The sequence below is a fragment of the Bufo bufo genome, chromosome 9 (genome assembly GCF_905171765.1).
Source record: "Bufo bufo chromosome 9, aBufBuf1.1, whole genome shotgun sequence".
NCBI classification, from domain to species: Eukaryota; Metazoa; Chordata; class Amphibia; order Anura; family Bufonidae; genus Bufo; species Bufo bufo.
In genome coordinates this window covers 40,462,728-40,479,504 of record NC_053397.1, presented here as the reverse complement: position 1 = coordinate 40,479,504, position 16,777 = coordinate 40,462,728, and the positions used below count along the sequence as shown (strand labels likewise).

General features: G+C 45.0%; 1 protein-coding gene across 1 annotated transcript in view; it reads right to left on the bottom strand.

The window, feature by feature from the left end:
* The window catches only part of CACNA2D3 (calcium voltage-gated channel auxiliary subunit alpha2delta 3), a 959,782-nt gene that overhangs the window by 239,589 nt on the left and 703,416 nt on the right, over positions 1-16,777 (bottom strand). The window contains exons 22-23 of the mRNA XM_040407724.1: positions 6,938-6,983; positions 6,752-6,849 (exon numbers count right to left, since the gene is read on the bottom strand). Coding sequence (XP_040263658.1) covers positions 6,752-6,849; positions 6,938-6,983 — 144 coding nt within the window. The remainder of the gene's footprint in view (positions 1-6,751; positions 6,850-6,937; positions 6,984-16,777) is intronic.

Here is a 16,777-nt window from a genome sequence, read left to right as displayed (position 1 = left end):
GCGGAAGAAAAAAAGACAACGAAATTTTACATCTTTGACAGAAGGCCCTCCAGAATTTGGACACAAACTGCACACCCCTGTCCGAAACAATATTTTCCGGGATGCCATGTAAACGAACAATCTCTCTCACAAAAATAGATGCCAGGGTTTTAGCATTCGGAAGTTTAGACAGGGGAATGAAATGAACCATCTTGCTAAACCTATCGACCACTACCCAAACCACAGTCTTACCCTCCGCCAGCGGTAGGTCAGTTATAAAGTCCATCGAGATATGGGACCAGGGTCTACTGGGAATGGGTAGGGGTCGTAGGTTACCAGCAGGGCGAGTCCTAGGTGTCTTAGACCTGGCACAAACCTCACAGGCTGACACGTAGGACTTGACATCCCTCGTCAGAGTGGGCCACCAATAAGATCTAGAAACCAGATCCTTAGTGCCCTCAATACCCGGATGTCCACAAAAGGCAGAATCGTGACACTCACCCAACAGCTGGAGACGAAATTGTACGGGAACAAACAACTTATCTGTTGGGGTGGATACCGGTGCCAGATGTTGTTCAGCCTTAATGCGAGCCGAGATATCCTGGGTTAGAGCCGCTAAGAAGATGTTTGCTGGTAGGATGGATTCAGGCGGCGTCTCAGTGGGTTGAAAAGCATGGAAGCTCCGAGATAATGCGTCTGCCTTCACATTTTTACTTCCCGGCCTGAACGTAATGGAGAAATCAAAACGGGTAAAAAACAGAGCCCATCGGGCTTGTCGGGATTCAACCTCTTAGCGGACTCGAGAAACATTAGGTTTTTATGGTCAGTGACAACAGTTACTCGATGCCTTGCCCCCTCCAAAAAATGTCTCCACTCCTCAAATGCCCATTTAATGGCCAACAGCTCCCTATTCCCTATGTCGTAGTTTCTCTCCGTGGGAGAGAATTTCCTAGAGAAGAAGGCACACGGTCTCAGGTTAGTGAGGCTAGCAGGACCTTGTGAAAGGACTGCTCCTGCGCCGTCCTCGGACGCATCCACCTCCACAATAAAGGGTCTCTCCTGATCAGGCTGGATCAGAATGGGAGCGCTACTAAATGCCTTTTTTAATGTTTCAAATGAAGAAATGGCCTTGGTAGACCAATTCTCCAAATCCGCCCCTTTCTTAGTAAGGTCGGTCAATGGCTTAGCAATTACAGAAAAATTCATGATAAATTTACGGTAGTAATTAGCGAAACCCAAAAACCGTTGTAAAGCCTTTAAGGATGAAGGCCTTACCCATTCCTTAATTGCTAAAACCTTACCAGGATCCATCTTAAAGGCGTGAGGAGTCAAAACATGCCCTAGAAACAGTATCTCCTGTACACCAAAGACACATTTCTTTTGCTTAGCGGATAGCTGGTTCTTCCTCAACACCTCTAATACTTGTTTGACATGGGACACATGAGATTCGAAATCAGGAGAGAATATCAAAATGTCGTCAAGATAGACAATAATAAATTTACCTAAGAGCTCCCTAAGAATATCGTTCATTAAGTTTTGGAACACAGCTGGGGCATTGCTGAGTCCAAAAGGCATCACCTGATATTCAAAGTGTCCTATCGGAGTATTGAACGCTGTCTTCCATTCGTCTCCCTCCTTGATTCGGATTAGATTGTATGCCCCTTTCAGGTCAATCTTGGAAAACCAGGTTGCCCCCAAAACCTGGTTAAATAAATCCGGAATCAATGGGAGAGAGTATCTATTTTGGACAGTGATTTTATTTAATCTCCGGTAATCAATACAAGGCCTAAGACCACCATCCTTCTTTTTAACAAAGAAAAACCCTGCTCCCATAGGAGAGACTGAAGGTCTAATATGCCCTTTAGCAAGGCTCTCCTTAATATAATCTTCCATAGCCTTGCGTTCGGGCCCTGAAAGATTATAAATTCGACCTTTAGGAAATTCGGCACCCTCAATTAGCTCTATGGCGCAATCATAAGGTCTATGGGGGGGTAGAACCTCTGGAGTAAGGGACGAGAACACATCAGAATATTCCTTAATAACAGAGGGTAATGTATTAGACCTTACTGAAACCCCAGCCTGGACCACGGACAAGCATGAGTCACACTTAGGTCCCCATTTCACCAACTCTCCTTTGGACCAATCAATTGTGGGGTTATGTAAACGGAGCCAAGGCAACCCTAGTACCACCTCAACCGGTAGGTTCTCCAGGACTAGAAGAGAACATCTCTCAGAGTGGCACACACCCACGGACAGAGAAATTTCAGAGGTACATGACCTCACCGTACCACCAATCAGGGGAGTAGCATCAATAGCCATGACATGGATAGGTGTAGGTAAAGCAAACATTGGAATACCCAATTTACAAGCAAACTCAAAGTCAATAAAGCTGGCCGCTGAACCGGAGTCAATAAAGGCCTTACCCGGCCACTTATTAACCCCCAGAGAAATTGTTATGGGTACCAAAAGCTTACCTTTAGAAAAATCAGGGTGTACCTGGTCTTTAGGTTGTCTTGCCTTAGAAGACTTGTCAGAGAGGTCCCTCTTAGGACACTTGCTGATCCAATGGCCAGGATCTCCACAGTAGAAGCACTCTCCGCGTCTGCGACGAAGATTACCCCGGGTCATGCCAACCTGCATGGGTTCCTCGGTGGAGACCTCAGTGTTGTCCCTGGAAAAGGCCTCTGGCTGGACCACCATCTGAGAACAGAACTGTCGTTCTTGTCGTCTCTCTCTAACTCGTCTGTCAAGTCGGACAACTAGTGTCATCATCTCCTCTAAGGTCTCAGGAATTTGGTAATTGACCAATAGATCTTTTAAATTATCAGATAGACCAGACCTAAACTGACTCTTCAGGGCTGGTTCATTCCATCCTGAGGGGACACACCACCGTCTGAATTGGGTGCAATACTCCTCCGCAGGGAGATGGCCCTGAACCAGTGCCCTAAGAGCTGTTTCGGCTACCAGGGCCCTGTATGGTTCGTCATAGAGGGTACCCAGGGCCTGAAAAAAACCCTCCACAGAAGTTAGACAACTGGCCCCAGGAGGTAACGAAAATGCCCAGTCCTGGGGATCACCCTGTAGTAGAGAAATGATAATCCCCACGCGTTGCCTCTCGGGACCGGAGGACATGGGGCGCAAACGTAAGTAGAGTTTGCAATTTTCCTTAAAGGAGAGAAACCTCTTCCGGTCTCCAGAAAAGGGTTCTGGGAGCTTGATCTGGGGTTCAAAATATGGACTGGAGGACAGAGGAGTGGAAGAACCTTGCCCTAACTCACAAGAACGGAGTTTCTCTCCTAGCTCCTGCACCCTCTGTGTCAAGTTAGAGACATGGTCAGTCAGGGTAGTAAGAGGATTCATGATACAGTGGTTATTGGGCCTGTTAATCTGTAACGGTCACGTCCACACACACACAGGGGGAAGGGTAGTGACCACTGCGCTCCACCCTCACCCCTGGACCTGCCTACTTGCCTCACGAGTCCTGATGACAGGGGACAACTGGACGGCAGTCCCTAACTTAGGATATGTGCAGGGAAGACAGACAAGACAAAAAATGGAACATGAACGGACCGGGTCAGAACCAAGAGAGCTACGCAGTACAACGGATTAAGCAAAGAATGGTCAGGAGAAGCCGGGGTCAAATACCAGGAGAGTAGCGAAGTACAAGAGGAGTCCTAAGAGAGTAGTCAGGTGGGAGCCGAGGTCACAAAACCAGGATGTATGCGCAGTACAGGAGGAGCAGGCAGAGGATCGTCAGGGAACAGGATCAGGTAAATATTCAGTAGTCCAACAAATAGCCAGGAACCTAGAAATTAACAGGCAACTTGTAGCCAGCAGGCTGCCTGTATTTATAGTGGGGAGTGAGGGTCATGTGACGTGGCCAGCGTCACATGACCGACAGACCAACCAGTCGAGCACCGAGTGATCAGCTCGGCGCTCAAGGCAGACTAGGAGCAGGGAGCCACCCAGTTAGTAAAGCCGCCCTGGGAATGAGGTCAAACACAGAACCTCATTCCAAAAGCTAAGCAACAGTTCTGCGGGCAATGGGGGACCGAGTGCACCTTCGGAACCCCGTGACAGAAGGCCTCTTCATTGCATTGCCCACATTGTCTCCAGACCAATCTCTGGTTATCATTACATCCAATACAAAAGCAGGACTCATCGCTGAAGGGGACAGAACTTCATTCCAACTTAGATTGCCGTCTTGCCGTGTACCATGATAGTCTTTGAGAACCGTGGCATGAGCAGTGATGGTCAGTTCGCAGTGTTCGCCAATGAACACATACGGGCTGCCGTCTTTAGTAAGGTAGACTCACCCGCCGCCGGGGGCCTTCATCGGGCTGTTCTCGGAACTGCCTGCTCCCGGTGACTGCATTTGATTTCAGACCGGCTTCCAGCACAGGCACAGGTAAGGGGTTACCTGTGCATCGTCGGACGGGTGAGTCTACCTTACTAAAGATGGCAGCCTGCATGTGTTCGCCCGGCATGCAGCCCGCAATGTAACACCTATAGCTGGACATCTGACTTGTAGCCCAGTGATGTGCAAACACCTTCTGATGGTTTTTGTAGACTGTTTGCCACCCTAGGCTTAGGATGTAATGTCTAATTTCACTTGCAGTATAGAATGGATCACTGTGCAGCATTCTTCTTATCTGATAATCCATCCATGCAGAGGTTTTTCTCTCTGCATCTCTTGCTGTCATTTCAGTTCATCATTGTTCTCCCAACCACCGAGACACTCAACCTGGAACAATGGGGAGAACTTGGCCTAGGCGCCAAGCGATCAGCCAGAGTGATAAACCAAGGTCTCTCAGTTCAAGGATTCCGTACCTTTCAGTTTGCAAAAAGTGGAGATAACCAGTGATGAGCGGCAGGGGCAATATTCTAATTCGCGATATTTCGCGAATATTTGGGTAAATATTCGTCATATATTCACGAATTAAAGAATTTGTGATCTCCAGTCATTGTTTTCTTGATTGCGAAAATCGGCAATCGGAAAATTTGCGATACAAAAATTTGCGATCAACACTACTCCTAAAGTCAAAGATATTGCAGGCTTCTCATTGGCCCACAAGCAAAAAGTAGTGAGGGATCATGGTTACTGATGAAAAAAATCTAGAATATTCGCGATTACAAAGATATAGCACTATATTCTAGATATTTGCGAATTCTCGAAGTGCCAATATTCGCAATAAAAATTTGCGATTAGAATTTTTACGATCAACACTAGGGATAACTGGCAAGTCAACAAATTAGAAGTATTGCGCAATAATCCCACATGACTTGATCCGATATTTCAGGTTTTATGTGGCTAAAAAACTTTTCGTTTTCAGTCTGGCTTCTATGCCCCTCCCACATGCCACAGATTGGAGCTACAGTAGTTGCTTGAAAATTTGAACATCTGCAGATCTTAGCAACACCTGTTACTACCTCGATTTGCATAAACTTATGGCTTGTCCTCTTGGTGTTGCAATTATATATACATATATACAGTACAGACCAAAGGTTGGACACACCTCATTCAAAGAGTTTTCTTTATTTTCATGACTATGAAGGCATCAAAACTATGAATTAACACATGTGGAATTATATACATAACAAACAAGTGTGAAACAACTGAAAATATGTCATATTCTAGGTTCTTCAAAGTAGCCACCTTTTGCTTTGATTACTGCTTTGCACACTCTTGGCATTCTTTTGATGAGCTTCAAGAGGTAGTCCCCTGAAATGGTCTTCCAACAGTCTTGAAGGAGTTCCCAGAGAAGCTTAGAACTTGTTGGCCCTTTTGCCTTCACTCTGCGGTCCAGCTCACCCCAAACCATCTCGATTGGGTTCAGGTCCGGTGACTCTGGAGGCCAGGTCATCTGGCGCAGCACCCCATCACTCTCCTTCATGGTCAAATAGCCCTTACTTTCAAAGTTTTCCCAATTTTTTGGCTGACTGGCTGACCTTCATTTCTTAAAGTAATGATGGCCACTCGTTTTTCTTTACTTAGCTGCTTTTTTCTTGCCATAATACAAATTCTAACAGTCTATTCAGTAGGACTATCAGCTGTGTATCCACCTGACTTCTCCTCAACGCAACTGATGGTCCCAACCCCATTTATAAGGCAAGAAATCCCACTTATTAAACCTGACAGGGCACACCTGTGAAGTGAAAACCATTTCAGGGGACTACCTCTTGAAGCTCATCAAGAGAATGTCAAGAGTGTGCAAAGCAGTAATCAAAGCAAAAGGTGGCTACTTTGAAGAACCTAGAATATGACATATTTTCAGTTGTTTCACACTTGTTTGTTATGTATATAATTCCACATGTGTTAATTCATAGTTTTGATGCCTTCATAGTCATGAAAATAAAGAAAACTATTTGAATGAGAAGGTGTGTCCAAACTTTTGGTCTGTACTGTATATATATATATATATATATATATACTGTATATATATATACACATGTACACCTATATATGCTACCTGTAATTGTAACCCTGTCTGTAATGATAATATGATAATGAGATAACTACTGAAAAGCCATTTTATCTTCTAATGACACGTTCACTTTAAAGCAATGGGTATTTCTCTTTAGCATTATCTATGGCTATAAAAGACTAAAAAAAATAATAAAGACTGCTGATTTTTTTTCCACATTAGTGCATGATGAGGCCTACTAGGACCACCAAGCAGATCTGTACCATAGAAGGAGCAGAATACAGGCAAGTAATTGTCAGTATAGAGTACAACCCTGATTTCCAATTTATTTAATAATTAGCACTTACATTCTAATAATGGCTCTTTTCCTGTGAGGTATTTTTTAATAGCTTTCAGCTGTGTGAGGTGCCGATGTTCTGGGTGCAAGTCAGTATTGCAGTAGGTCCTAGAAATAGGAAGCGGTTAGTTGTCCTTCAGCATTTTATACACTGTGTATTAATAAGCTTCTGGTTTAATACAGCTACTGTACTTACCACTCATCGGCTAAGGAAACATCGGGATGTTCTAAATCATGTAAACCTGGAAAATGCAAACCGGTCAGAAGACTATCAATAATCTTTATCATACATGTTGACGTGACCAAGGTGAAATGGTGCTTTAAAGAGCAGATGCATCGAATACATCATGAAAACAAAAAAAGAGTTGCAGTAGAGGGGTCATGGGAGTTTATTCTAAAACACTAGAAGGAGAGTCAGAAAAGGAACCTCTAGGTAGTCAAAAAGTATACAGAGATGAGGATAAAGGAGGACACGTGTGCAGAACCCCGGATAGGGGATGCTACAAATTGACACCTTGTCATTGTTTCTTATGGCTAGCTTTCCATGTTCCTATTTAAAATATGTCCTCCTTACTAACTATTGTATTTATACAACTATTAACTTATATTGCATTTGATACAATGTGCCTGGTATCCTGCAGGTGACGTAGCTCTGGCAGAGTCCTAGTGACAAGGCATTCTATTATGTTTCCCCCTTTGGGCAGAAGTGGGCTTATCTGCTTCCCATCAAGTGAGAGGTTTTTCAGGAAGTTGAGTTGAAGTTGGAGTCCTAAGGGACAAGACATGGCACAGCGAGGGGATGTATTTCCCCCTCTCCTGCTGCAGGAGCCCAGGAAGCAACTTATAGATCACAATGCTCTTTGCTTTTGACTGAAGTATAGACTTTATTTACATGAGAGGGAAAGCGGACAAGAAACAGATAACACACTTAAGCCATATACAGTCATGTGAAAAAATTAGGACACCCTTTGAAAGCATGTGGTTTTTTGTAACATTTTTAATAAATGGTTATTTCATCTCCGTTTCAACAATACAGAGAGATTAAAGTAATCCAACTAAACAAAGAAAACTGAAGAAAAGTCTTTTCAAGATCTTCTGTAAATGTCATTTTACAAAAATGGCTATTCTAACTGAGGAAAAAGATAGGACACCCTCACATGTATTCCCTCTTAAATTGGCTCAGATCTCACACAGGTATATCACACCAGGTGCACATAATTAGTAGATCGTTACTCTGCATGTTGAATGAGGCTTGCCCTATTTAAACCTCAGACATTTAGTTTGGTGTGCTCCTGACTGTTGAAGTGAGAGTGAGCACCATGGTGAGAGCAAAAGAGCTGTCAGAGGACTTCAGAAAAAAGATTGTAGCAGCCTATGAGTCTGGGAAGGGATTTAAAAAGATCTCAAAAGATTTTGAAATCAGCCATTCCACTGTCCGGAAGATAGTCTACAAGTGGAGGGCTTTCAAAACAACTGCCAACATGCCCAGGACTGGTCGCCCCAGCAAGTTCACCCCAAGAGCAGACCGCAAGATGCTAAAAGAGGTATCCAAAAACCCTAAAGTGTCATCTCGAGAACTACAGCAGGCTCTGGCTACTGTTGATGTAGAAGTACATGCCTCTACAATCAGAAAGAGACTGTACAAGTTTAACTTGCATGGGAGGTGTGCAAGGAGGAAACCTTTGCTTTCCAAGAGAAACATCGAGGCCAGACTGACATTTGCCAGCGATAAAGTTGACAAAGACCAGGACTTCTGGAATAATGTTCTTTGGACAGATGAGTCCAAAATTGAATTATTTGGACACAACAGCAGAGGACATGTTTGGCGTAAACCAAACACAGCATTCCAAGAAAAGAACCTCATACCAACTGTGAAGCATGGAGGTGGAAGTGTCATGGTTTGGGGCTGCTTTGCTGCAGCAGGACCTGGTCAGCTCACCATCATAGAATCCACGATGAATTCTACTGTGTATCAGAAGGTGCTTGAAGAACATGTGAGACCATCAGTTAGAAAATTAAAGCTGAAGCGGAACTGGACCATGCAACATGACAATGACCCAAAACATACTAGTAAATCAACCAAAGATTGGCTGAAAAAGAAGAAATGGAGAGTCCTGGAATGGCCAAGTCAAAGTCCAGATTTGAATCCCATTGAGATGCTGTGGGGTGACTTGAAAAGGGCTGCACGTGCAAGAAACCCCTCAAACATCTCACAGCTGAAAAAGTTCTGCATTGAGGAGTGGGGTAAAATTTCCTCAGACCGATGTCGAAGACTGGTAGATGGCTACAAGAACCGTCTCACTGCAGTTATTTCAGCCAAACGAGGTAACACTCGCTATTAGGGGCAAGGGTGTCCTATCTTTTTCCTCAGTTAGAATAGGCATTTTTGTAGAATGACATTTACAGAAGATCTTGAAAAGACTTTTCTTCAGTTTTCTTTGTTTAGTCGGATTACTTTAATCTCTCTGTATTGTTGAAACGGAGATGAAATAACCATTTATTAAAAATGTTACAAAAAACCACATGCTTTCAAAGGGTGTCCTAATTTTTTCACAAGACTGTAGGAACCAAGAGAAGCATTTGGACCAACCGCTGCCACCTTGCACCCTGCTGGTACCGAGTGAATTCCAACCAAGTAAAGAAACATTTATGTATTACTAAGTTCATTCAGTAAAGTTTCCCAGTCTAGACTTGTCTACTTCAACTCAATTATTGCAGCGAACCACCTCCACCCCCAGGGAGCTACAGCCTAAAATAGGACCACCATGACACAAGGACAGTACACTAGGCCATATTATACCACTCGCAGAATATACTGCGGCGTACGTTGCTCATGATTATGTCTTCACTGCCTAGCCCTGTCAATTAAAGTGCAGAGGGAGCGGCAGTTGCAGAGAGAGCAGAACCTCTACGTGTAATGGCAATGCCCACATTTCTCCTAGAACTCAATTTGCATATTTGAAAACTAGTGATGGACGAACATCGGCCGGGACGGTTTGCGAACGCGAACGAGCGTTCACGATCAAATGCTCGCGAACCACCCGCTCGCGGCAGGCCCCATTCACTTTAATGGCAGGCAAACCTGAAAAACCTTCAGGTCATATTTGCAGCCACCAAATACTTACTAGAAGTGCACAAATAGTCCCACAACATGGACAGTGACATACCAGAGGGGGATCATTGGCAAAAATTCCCACAAAAAATATGTATTTTAATCAGGGGCCATTTTTATGCGTCTTAAATGGAAACTCTGAAAAGTGTGCCCTGCTGGAGCATACTTTTTTTTATTTTAGGCCACGGGAGTACAGGCCCCAAAAATTAGGCATACACTTGACAGAAAAAAAACTTGTGATTATATGGCTGGAGGTACATTTGGTGGTCACTGGATAAAAATCTTACTGTAGGCCAGTACAGGCCCCAGAAATTTGGCATTCACCTGACAGAAAAGAACTTGTGATTATTTGGCTGGAGGTACATTAGGCGGTCACCGGATAAATTTTTTACTGTAGGCCAGTACAGGCCGCAAAAATTAGGCATTCACCTGATAGAGAAGAACTTGTGATTATTTGGCTGGAGGTACATTAGTCAGTCACCGGATAAAATTTTTACTGTAGGCCAGTACAGGCCCTAAAAATTAGGCATTCACCTGACAGAGAAGAACTTGTGATTATGTAGCTGGAGGTACATTAGGCAGTTACTGGATAAAATTTTTACTGTAGGCCACTGGAGTAGAGGCCCCAAAAATTAGGCATTCACCTGACAGAAAAGAACTTGTGATTATGTGGTGTCATAAATTCTTAAAATCATGACCTGGTGAGGTACATTAGGCAGTCACTGGATAAAATTTTTACTGTAGGCCACTGGAGTAGAGACCCCAAAAATTTGGCATTCACCTGACAGAAAAGGCCTTTTATGCCACTGTATATACATAAGACAAGGACCATTCTTTGTTCTGGGTGGTGGCGGATATGTGTGGGCTGGCATTAGGAAATTCAATTACACGTGGTCGTCACAGGTGTTGAATTCCTCCGAGATATATGCCTCATTCATTTTTAGAAATGTGAGGTAATCCACACTGTCATGAGCTAGGCAAGTGTGCTTATCGGTCACGATCCCCCCTGCTGCACTGAACGTCCTTTTGGACAGGACACTCGACGAGGGGAAAGCCAAGAGTTCCATGGAAAATTCTGCCAGCTCTGGCCACAGGTTAAGCCTGCACACCAAGTAGTCCAAGGGTTTCTCGCTTCTCAGAGCGTCCACATCGGCCGTTAACCCGATGTAGTCAGACACCTGTCGGTCTAGGCGTTCCCTGAGGGTGGAACCGGAAGGTGGCTGTCGATGTGTTGGTTGCAAGAATGATCTCATATCCGAAGTGACCAACACATCTTCAAACCGCCCTCATCTTGCAGGCGCGATAGGATTGGTACCTGCACCTGTTTTGCTATGGGTGAAAATTCCTCTGTCAGCGCCCGCAACAGCAGAATGCAGCATCTGTTGCAGCAAGGCCTGGAAATGCTGCATTCTGCCAGCTTTCTGTGATGCTCGTTAACATGTCCGCCATTTTGTATGTACCGGGGGTCTAAGTACGTTGCCACCCAGTACTGGTCCTTGCCCTTTATGCTTTTAATACGGGGGTCCCTCTTCAAACACTGGAGCATGAAGGCCCCCATTTGCACTAAATTGGAAACAGTGGAGCGCACTGGCTCCTGCTCATTGCCCAGGAGAATGTCGTCCTCGGTCTCCTCTCCCCAGCCACGGACAACACCAGGGATCCCTGAAACGTTTAGAGCCTGCTCTTCTTGCTTCTCATCCTTCTCCCCCAGCCACCATCCTCCTCTGACTCCTCTTCAGACTCCTGCTGACTTGTCTCAGATGGAGTAGCCCTCCCCCCCCGGGAATTCATTCAGCATGCGACTTGCTCATATTCCAGCTCCTGCTCCTTAACGGCTTGATCAATGACATGATGCAATGCAATCTCCAGAAAGAAGGAGTAAGGTATGATGTCACAGATGGCGCCCTGGCTGCGACTGACCAGTTTGGTGATCTCATCAAATGGCCTCAGAAGTCTGCATGCGTCACGCATGAGCAGCCACTGACGCAGTGAAAAGAAACCAAGCTCCACAGAACCTGTCCTGCTGCAGAGTTCGGACAGGTAGTCGTTAACGGCACATTGCTACTGGAGCAGCCTATCAAGCATATACAAGGTGGAGTTCTAGCACGTCGGGCTGTCACAAATCAGACGTCTGATGGGCAGGTGGTGGCACCGCTGAATGTCAGCAAGGCGAGCCATGGAGACGTATAGCGTAGGAGGAGGAGAAGAAGAGGCAGGCCTGCATGCAATCTGTGGCGGTAAAACCAAATCCACATGGGAGCCATGGGTTACATGCTTGACGGCCGTCAGAAGGTTCACCCAGTGGGCAGTAAAAGTTATGTACCTTCCCTGCCCGTGTTTGCTAGACCACGTGTCTGTGGTCTGATGTATCTTGGCACCGACACTGTGTGCCAGAGATATATTCACTTGCAGCTGAAAGTGGGCATATAGCTCTGGGATGCCCTTCTGGGAAAAATATTTCCTTCCAGGGACCTTCCATTGCGGTGTGCCAATGGCCTCAAATTTTCTAAAGGCCTCCGAGTCCACCAGTTTGTATGGCAGTAGTTGGCGGGCTAGCAGTTCCGACAAGCCAGCGATCAGCTGTTGGGCAAGAGGGTTATCCGGCATTATCAACTTTTTACGCTCGAACATTAGGGCCATGGAAGCCTGCCTTCTGTTAGATGAACGCGACAACGGCATGGTGGAAGGTGAGGTGGAGGACAATAGGGAGGAGGGAGGAGAAAGAGAAGAGGCAGAGCGTGGAGCGCCGGGAGTGTGGCTTTGTGGGTTCTGACAGTGTTGCTCCCACTGGGCTCGGTGATGAAGGCCAGGTGCCTTCTTAAGGCGGTCATCCCTAAGTGAGTGTTGGGCTTACCGCGACTTATGCGCTGACAGCACAGGCTGCAGATGGCAACACTATTGTAAGCAGCTGACACGTTAAAAAAAGCCCACACTGCGGAGCCATGTGCCGGCGTCCTGGGAGCACCAGAAGTGACAGTGCATGGTGGATGGCTCGCTTTTAGCCTCCTTTGCCCTGCGAGTTCTGCCTGCTTTTCCTCCTCCTCTCTCTCTGCTGCTTCGTCTCTCCCTCTGAAATCCCTTCCTAGTCCTCTCTTGTGGGCACCCACGTGACGTCTATCAATACGTCATCATCGTCACCTTCACCACCACTGACATTTGAGATCTCGGAGTAGGCAGAAACAGCGGGGACCTCCCTACTTGGGCTGATCTGAGTATTGTCGTCAGAACGCTGGGTGGCGGCCGTTGCTACCTCCTCTTCTTCATCTGATGTCAAGAATGGCTGCGGATCGGTAAGGTCTGGGAATGGATGGGAAAATAATTCCTCTGACTTGAGTGGAGGGGCTATGGTGGTGGTGATGGTGTCTTTGGGGTAGACACAGCAGAGAGTGAGGAAGGTGCAGAGATAAATGATGAGGAAGGTACAGAAGCGGAAATCTGAATAAGCCACTCAACCAACTCTGGTGTGTCCTTTAAAGTAATCGCACGCGCCTTCTCCAATTTCCCACTTAGGCTTAGGCACCTGCCCAACCCCTAACACCACTGCAGAATGGCCTGCCTCTTCCTCTGCCTGTCATTTTCAAAATGACTCTGTGCCTATGTCCCTAGAGAAGAGCAGTATTTGTGGAAGCAGGTATATCGCAGGCCTCAACCAATATTTGGTGGAAACAGATATATCGAACCCCTTAATCAGTATTTTGTGGAAGCAGGTATATCATGGCCCTCAATCAGTATTTTGTGGAAGTAGGTATGTCAAACCCCTTAATCAGTATTTTGTGGAAGCAGGTATCTCGCAGGCCTCAATCAATATTTGGTGGAAACAGGTATATCAATCCCCTTAATCAGTATTTTGTGGAAGCAGGTATATCGCATGCATCAATCAATATTTGGTGAAAACAGGTATATCAAACCCCTTAATCAGTATTTTGTGGAAGCAGGTATATCGCACCCCTCAATCATTATTTTGTGGAAGTAGGTATATAGAACCCCTTAATCAGTATTTTATGGAAGCAGGTATATTGCAGCCCTCAATAAGTATTTTGTGGAAGCAGGAATATCAAACTCCTTAATCAGTATTTTGTGGATGCAGGTATATTGCAGCCCTCAATCAGTATTTTGCTGAAGCAGGTATATCAAACCCCTTAATCTGTATTTTGTGGAAGCAGGAATATCGCAGGCCTCAATCAATATTTGGTGGAAGCAGGTATATCAATCCCCTGAATCAGTATTTTGTGGATGCAGGTATATCGCAGCCCTCAATCAATATTTGATTGAAAAAGATATATGAAACCACTTAATGAGTATTTTGTGGAAGCAGGTATCTCGCAGGCCTTAATCAATATTTGGTGGAAGCAGGTATATCAATCCCCTTAATGAGTATTTTGTGGAAGCAGGTATATCGCAGGACTCAATCAACATTTGGTGGAATTAGGGATATCAAATCCCTTAATTAGTATTTAGTGGAAGCAGGTATATCGCAGGCCTCAATCAATATTTGGTGGAAGCATGTATATCAATCCCCTTAATCAGTATTTTGTGGAAGCAGGTATATCGCAGGCCTCAATCAATATTTTGTGGAAGCAGGTATATAAAACCCCTTAATCAGTATTTTGTGGAAGCAGGTATATTGCAGGCCTCAATCAATATTTGGTGGAAGTGGGTATATCAAACCCCTTAATCAGTATTTTGTGGAAGCAGGTATATTTCAGCCCTCAATCAGTATTTTGTGGAAGCACTTATATCAAACCCCTTAGGAAACTTTCACACTAGCGGCAGGACGGATCCGACAGATTGTTCACCCTGTTTGATCCGTCCTGCCGCTATTTCGCCTTGCCGCCAGACCGCCGCTAGTCAATGGGGACGGGGGCGGAGCTCCGGCGCAGCACGGCAGTTCGCGGTGAGAGGCCGCCGGACTAAAAAGATGTACATGCAGTACTTTTAGTCCGGCTGCCTTTTTTCCGTGCACTGCCGTGCTGAAATAGCGGCAGGACGGATCAAACAGGGTGAACAGCCTGACGTATCCGTCCTGCCGCTAGTGTGAAAGTAGCCTTAATCAGTATTTTGTGGAAGCAGGTATATCGCAGCCCTCAATCAGTATTTTATGGAAACAGGTATATCAAACCCCTTAATCAGTATTTTGTGGAAGCAGGTATATCGCAGGCCTCATTCAATATTTGGTGGAAACAGGTATATCAAACCCCTTAATCAGTATTTTGTGGATGCAGGTATATCGCAGCCCTCAATCAATATTTGATGGAAAAAGATATATGAAACCCCTTAATGAGTATTTAGTGGAAGCAGGTATATCGCAGGCCTCAATCAATATTTGGTGGAAGCATGTATATCAATCCCCTTAATCAGTATTTTGTGGAAGCAGGTATATCGCAGGCCTCAATCAATATTTTGTGGAAGCAGGTATATAAAACCCCTTAATCAGTATTTTGTGGAAGCAGGTATATTGCAGGCCTCAATCAATATTTGGTGGAAGCGGGTATATCAAACCCCTTAATCAGTATTTTGTGAAAGCAGGTATATTGCAGCCCTCAATCAGTATTTTGTGGAAGCAGGTACATCTCAGGCCTCAATCAATATTTGTTGGAAACAGGATTATCAAACCCCTTAATTAGTATGTTGTGGAAGCTTGTATATCGCAGTTCTCAATAAGTATTTTGTTGAAACAGGTATATCAAACCCCTTAATCAGCATTTTGTGGAAGCAGGTATATCACACACCTCAATTATTTTTTTTGCCACAACAGTTATATCACACCACCCTGTTTATTTAGGTCAACAGTTATATCACAGCCGTCAATCAGTATTTTGTGGAAGCAGGTATATCACAGCCATCAATCAGTTTTTTGGGGGCAACAGTTATATCACACCCGTTGCAAATAGTTGTTCCAATAGCGCTTGTCCCTCTATCTAGCTGCGGTATCGCTGCATAACCGCACACAACTGCTGCACAATACAAATGCACTATAATATACTTTCTATGTTAGAAAGTATATTATAAGTATATCACACCACTCAGTATATCACACCTATCGAGAGCACACTTATACCAATCATTAAAATAACTTTTGTGGCCTTATTAGCTAGCGTTTGGTGTCCCTAACAGCCTGTCCCTGCTCCACAAAGCAACCTCTCCCTACACTGGTTCTGTTATATGGTGGGGGTGTGTCCATGTGCTGAAACTTCTCAATTGGCTGTTCTGTCCCACCTGATGGATGTGTCATGGGTCAAAGTTTGGCGCAAAGCAAAAGAATATGGGGCCGGCGGACATCGCCATATGTTTGCATTTTCGGTGAATCGCGAACGCACAAAGTTTGCTGCAAAATGACTGACGGGCGAACTGCAAGGCCATCTCTAATTGAAACATTATTTTTCTCAGCAATGCAGACACATATGAACATGGGACCAACACAGATGCCTTCAGCTACCAAGCTCACATGCAACAGGTCAGCCAGTGTCATAGGTACAAAACTGCGGACAGATGCCCTTTAATATCAAAAGTAGTAGTAGGTCAGTGCAGTATATCGTCAAGAAAGAAAAGCTGTGGAGAGAAATGTAGATGGTCAGCTGCAAGGGTCACAATGCTCTCATAGCCCATATCTGTATGGAAGGGACTGCTGAGTTGTATAGGAGATGGTACTCTATCACTACCACTACTTACATAGGTAGTGGTGCGTGTAGGAGTACATATCCAGTTACTAATATGACTGCGAGTCTCACATTCTGCAGCCTACCTATGGCCCAAGTAGATTAAAGCTGAATATTCATGCATTGTATGACACCAGAGAACAGGTGCATTCATAGAAGTGCACAAAAAACACAATTTGGTGTGAAAGCACCCTCCCTCTGGGAAGCGGAGGACTCCAATCAAGGAAGATGTAACTGCCCTGTAATCACTGCTGCATGAATGGGTCAC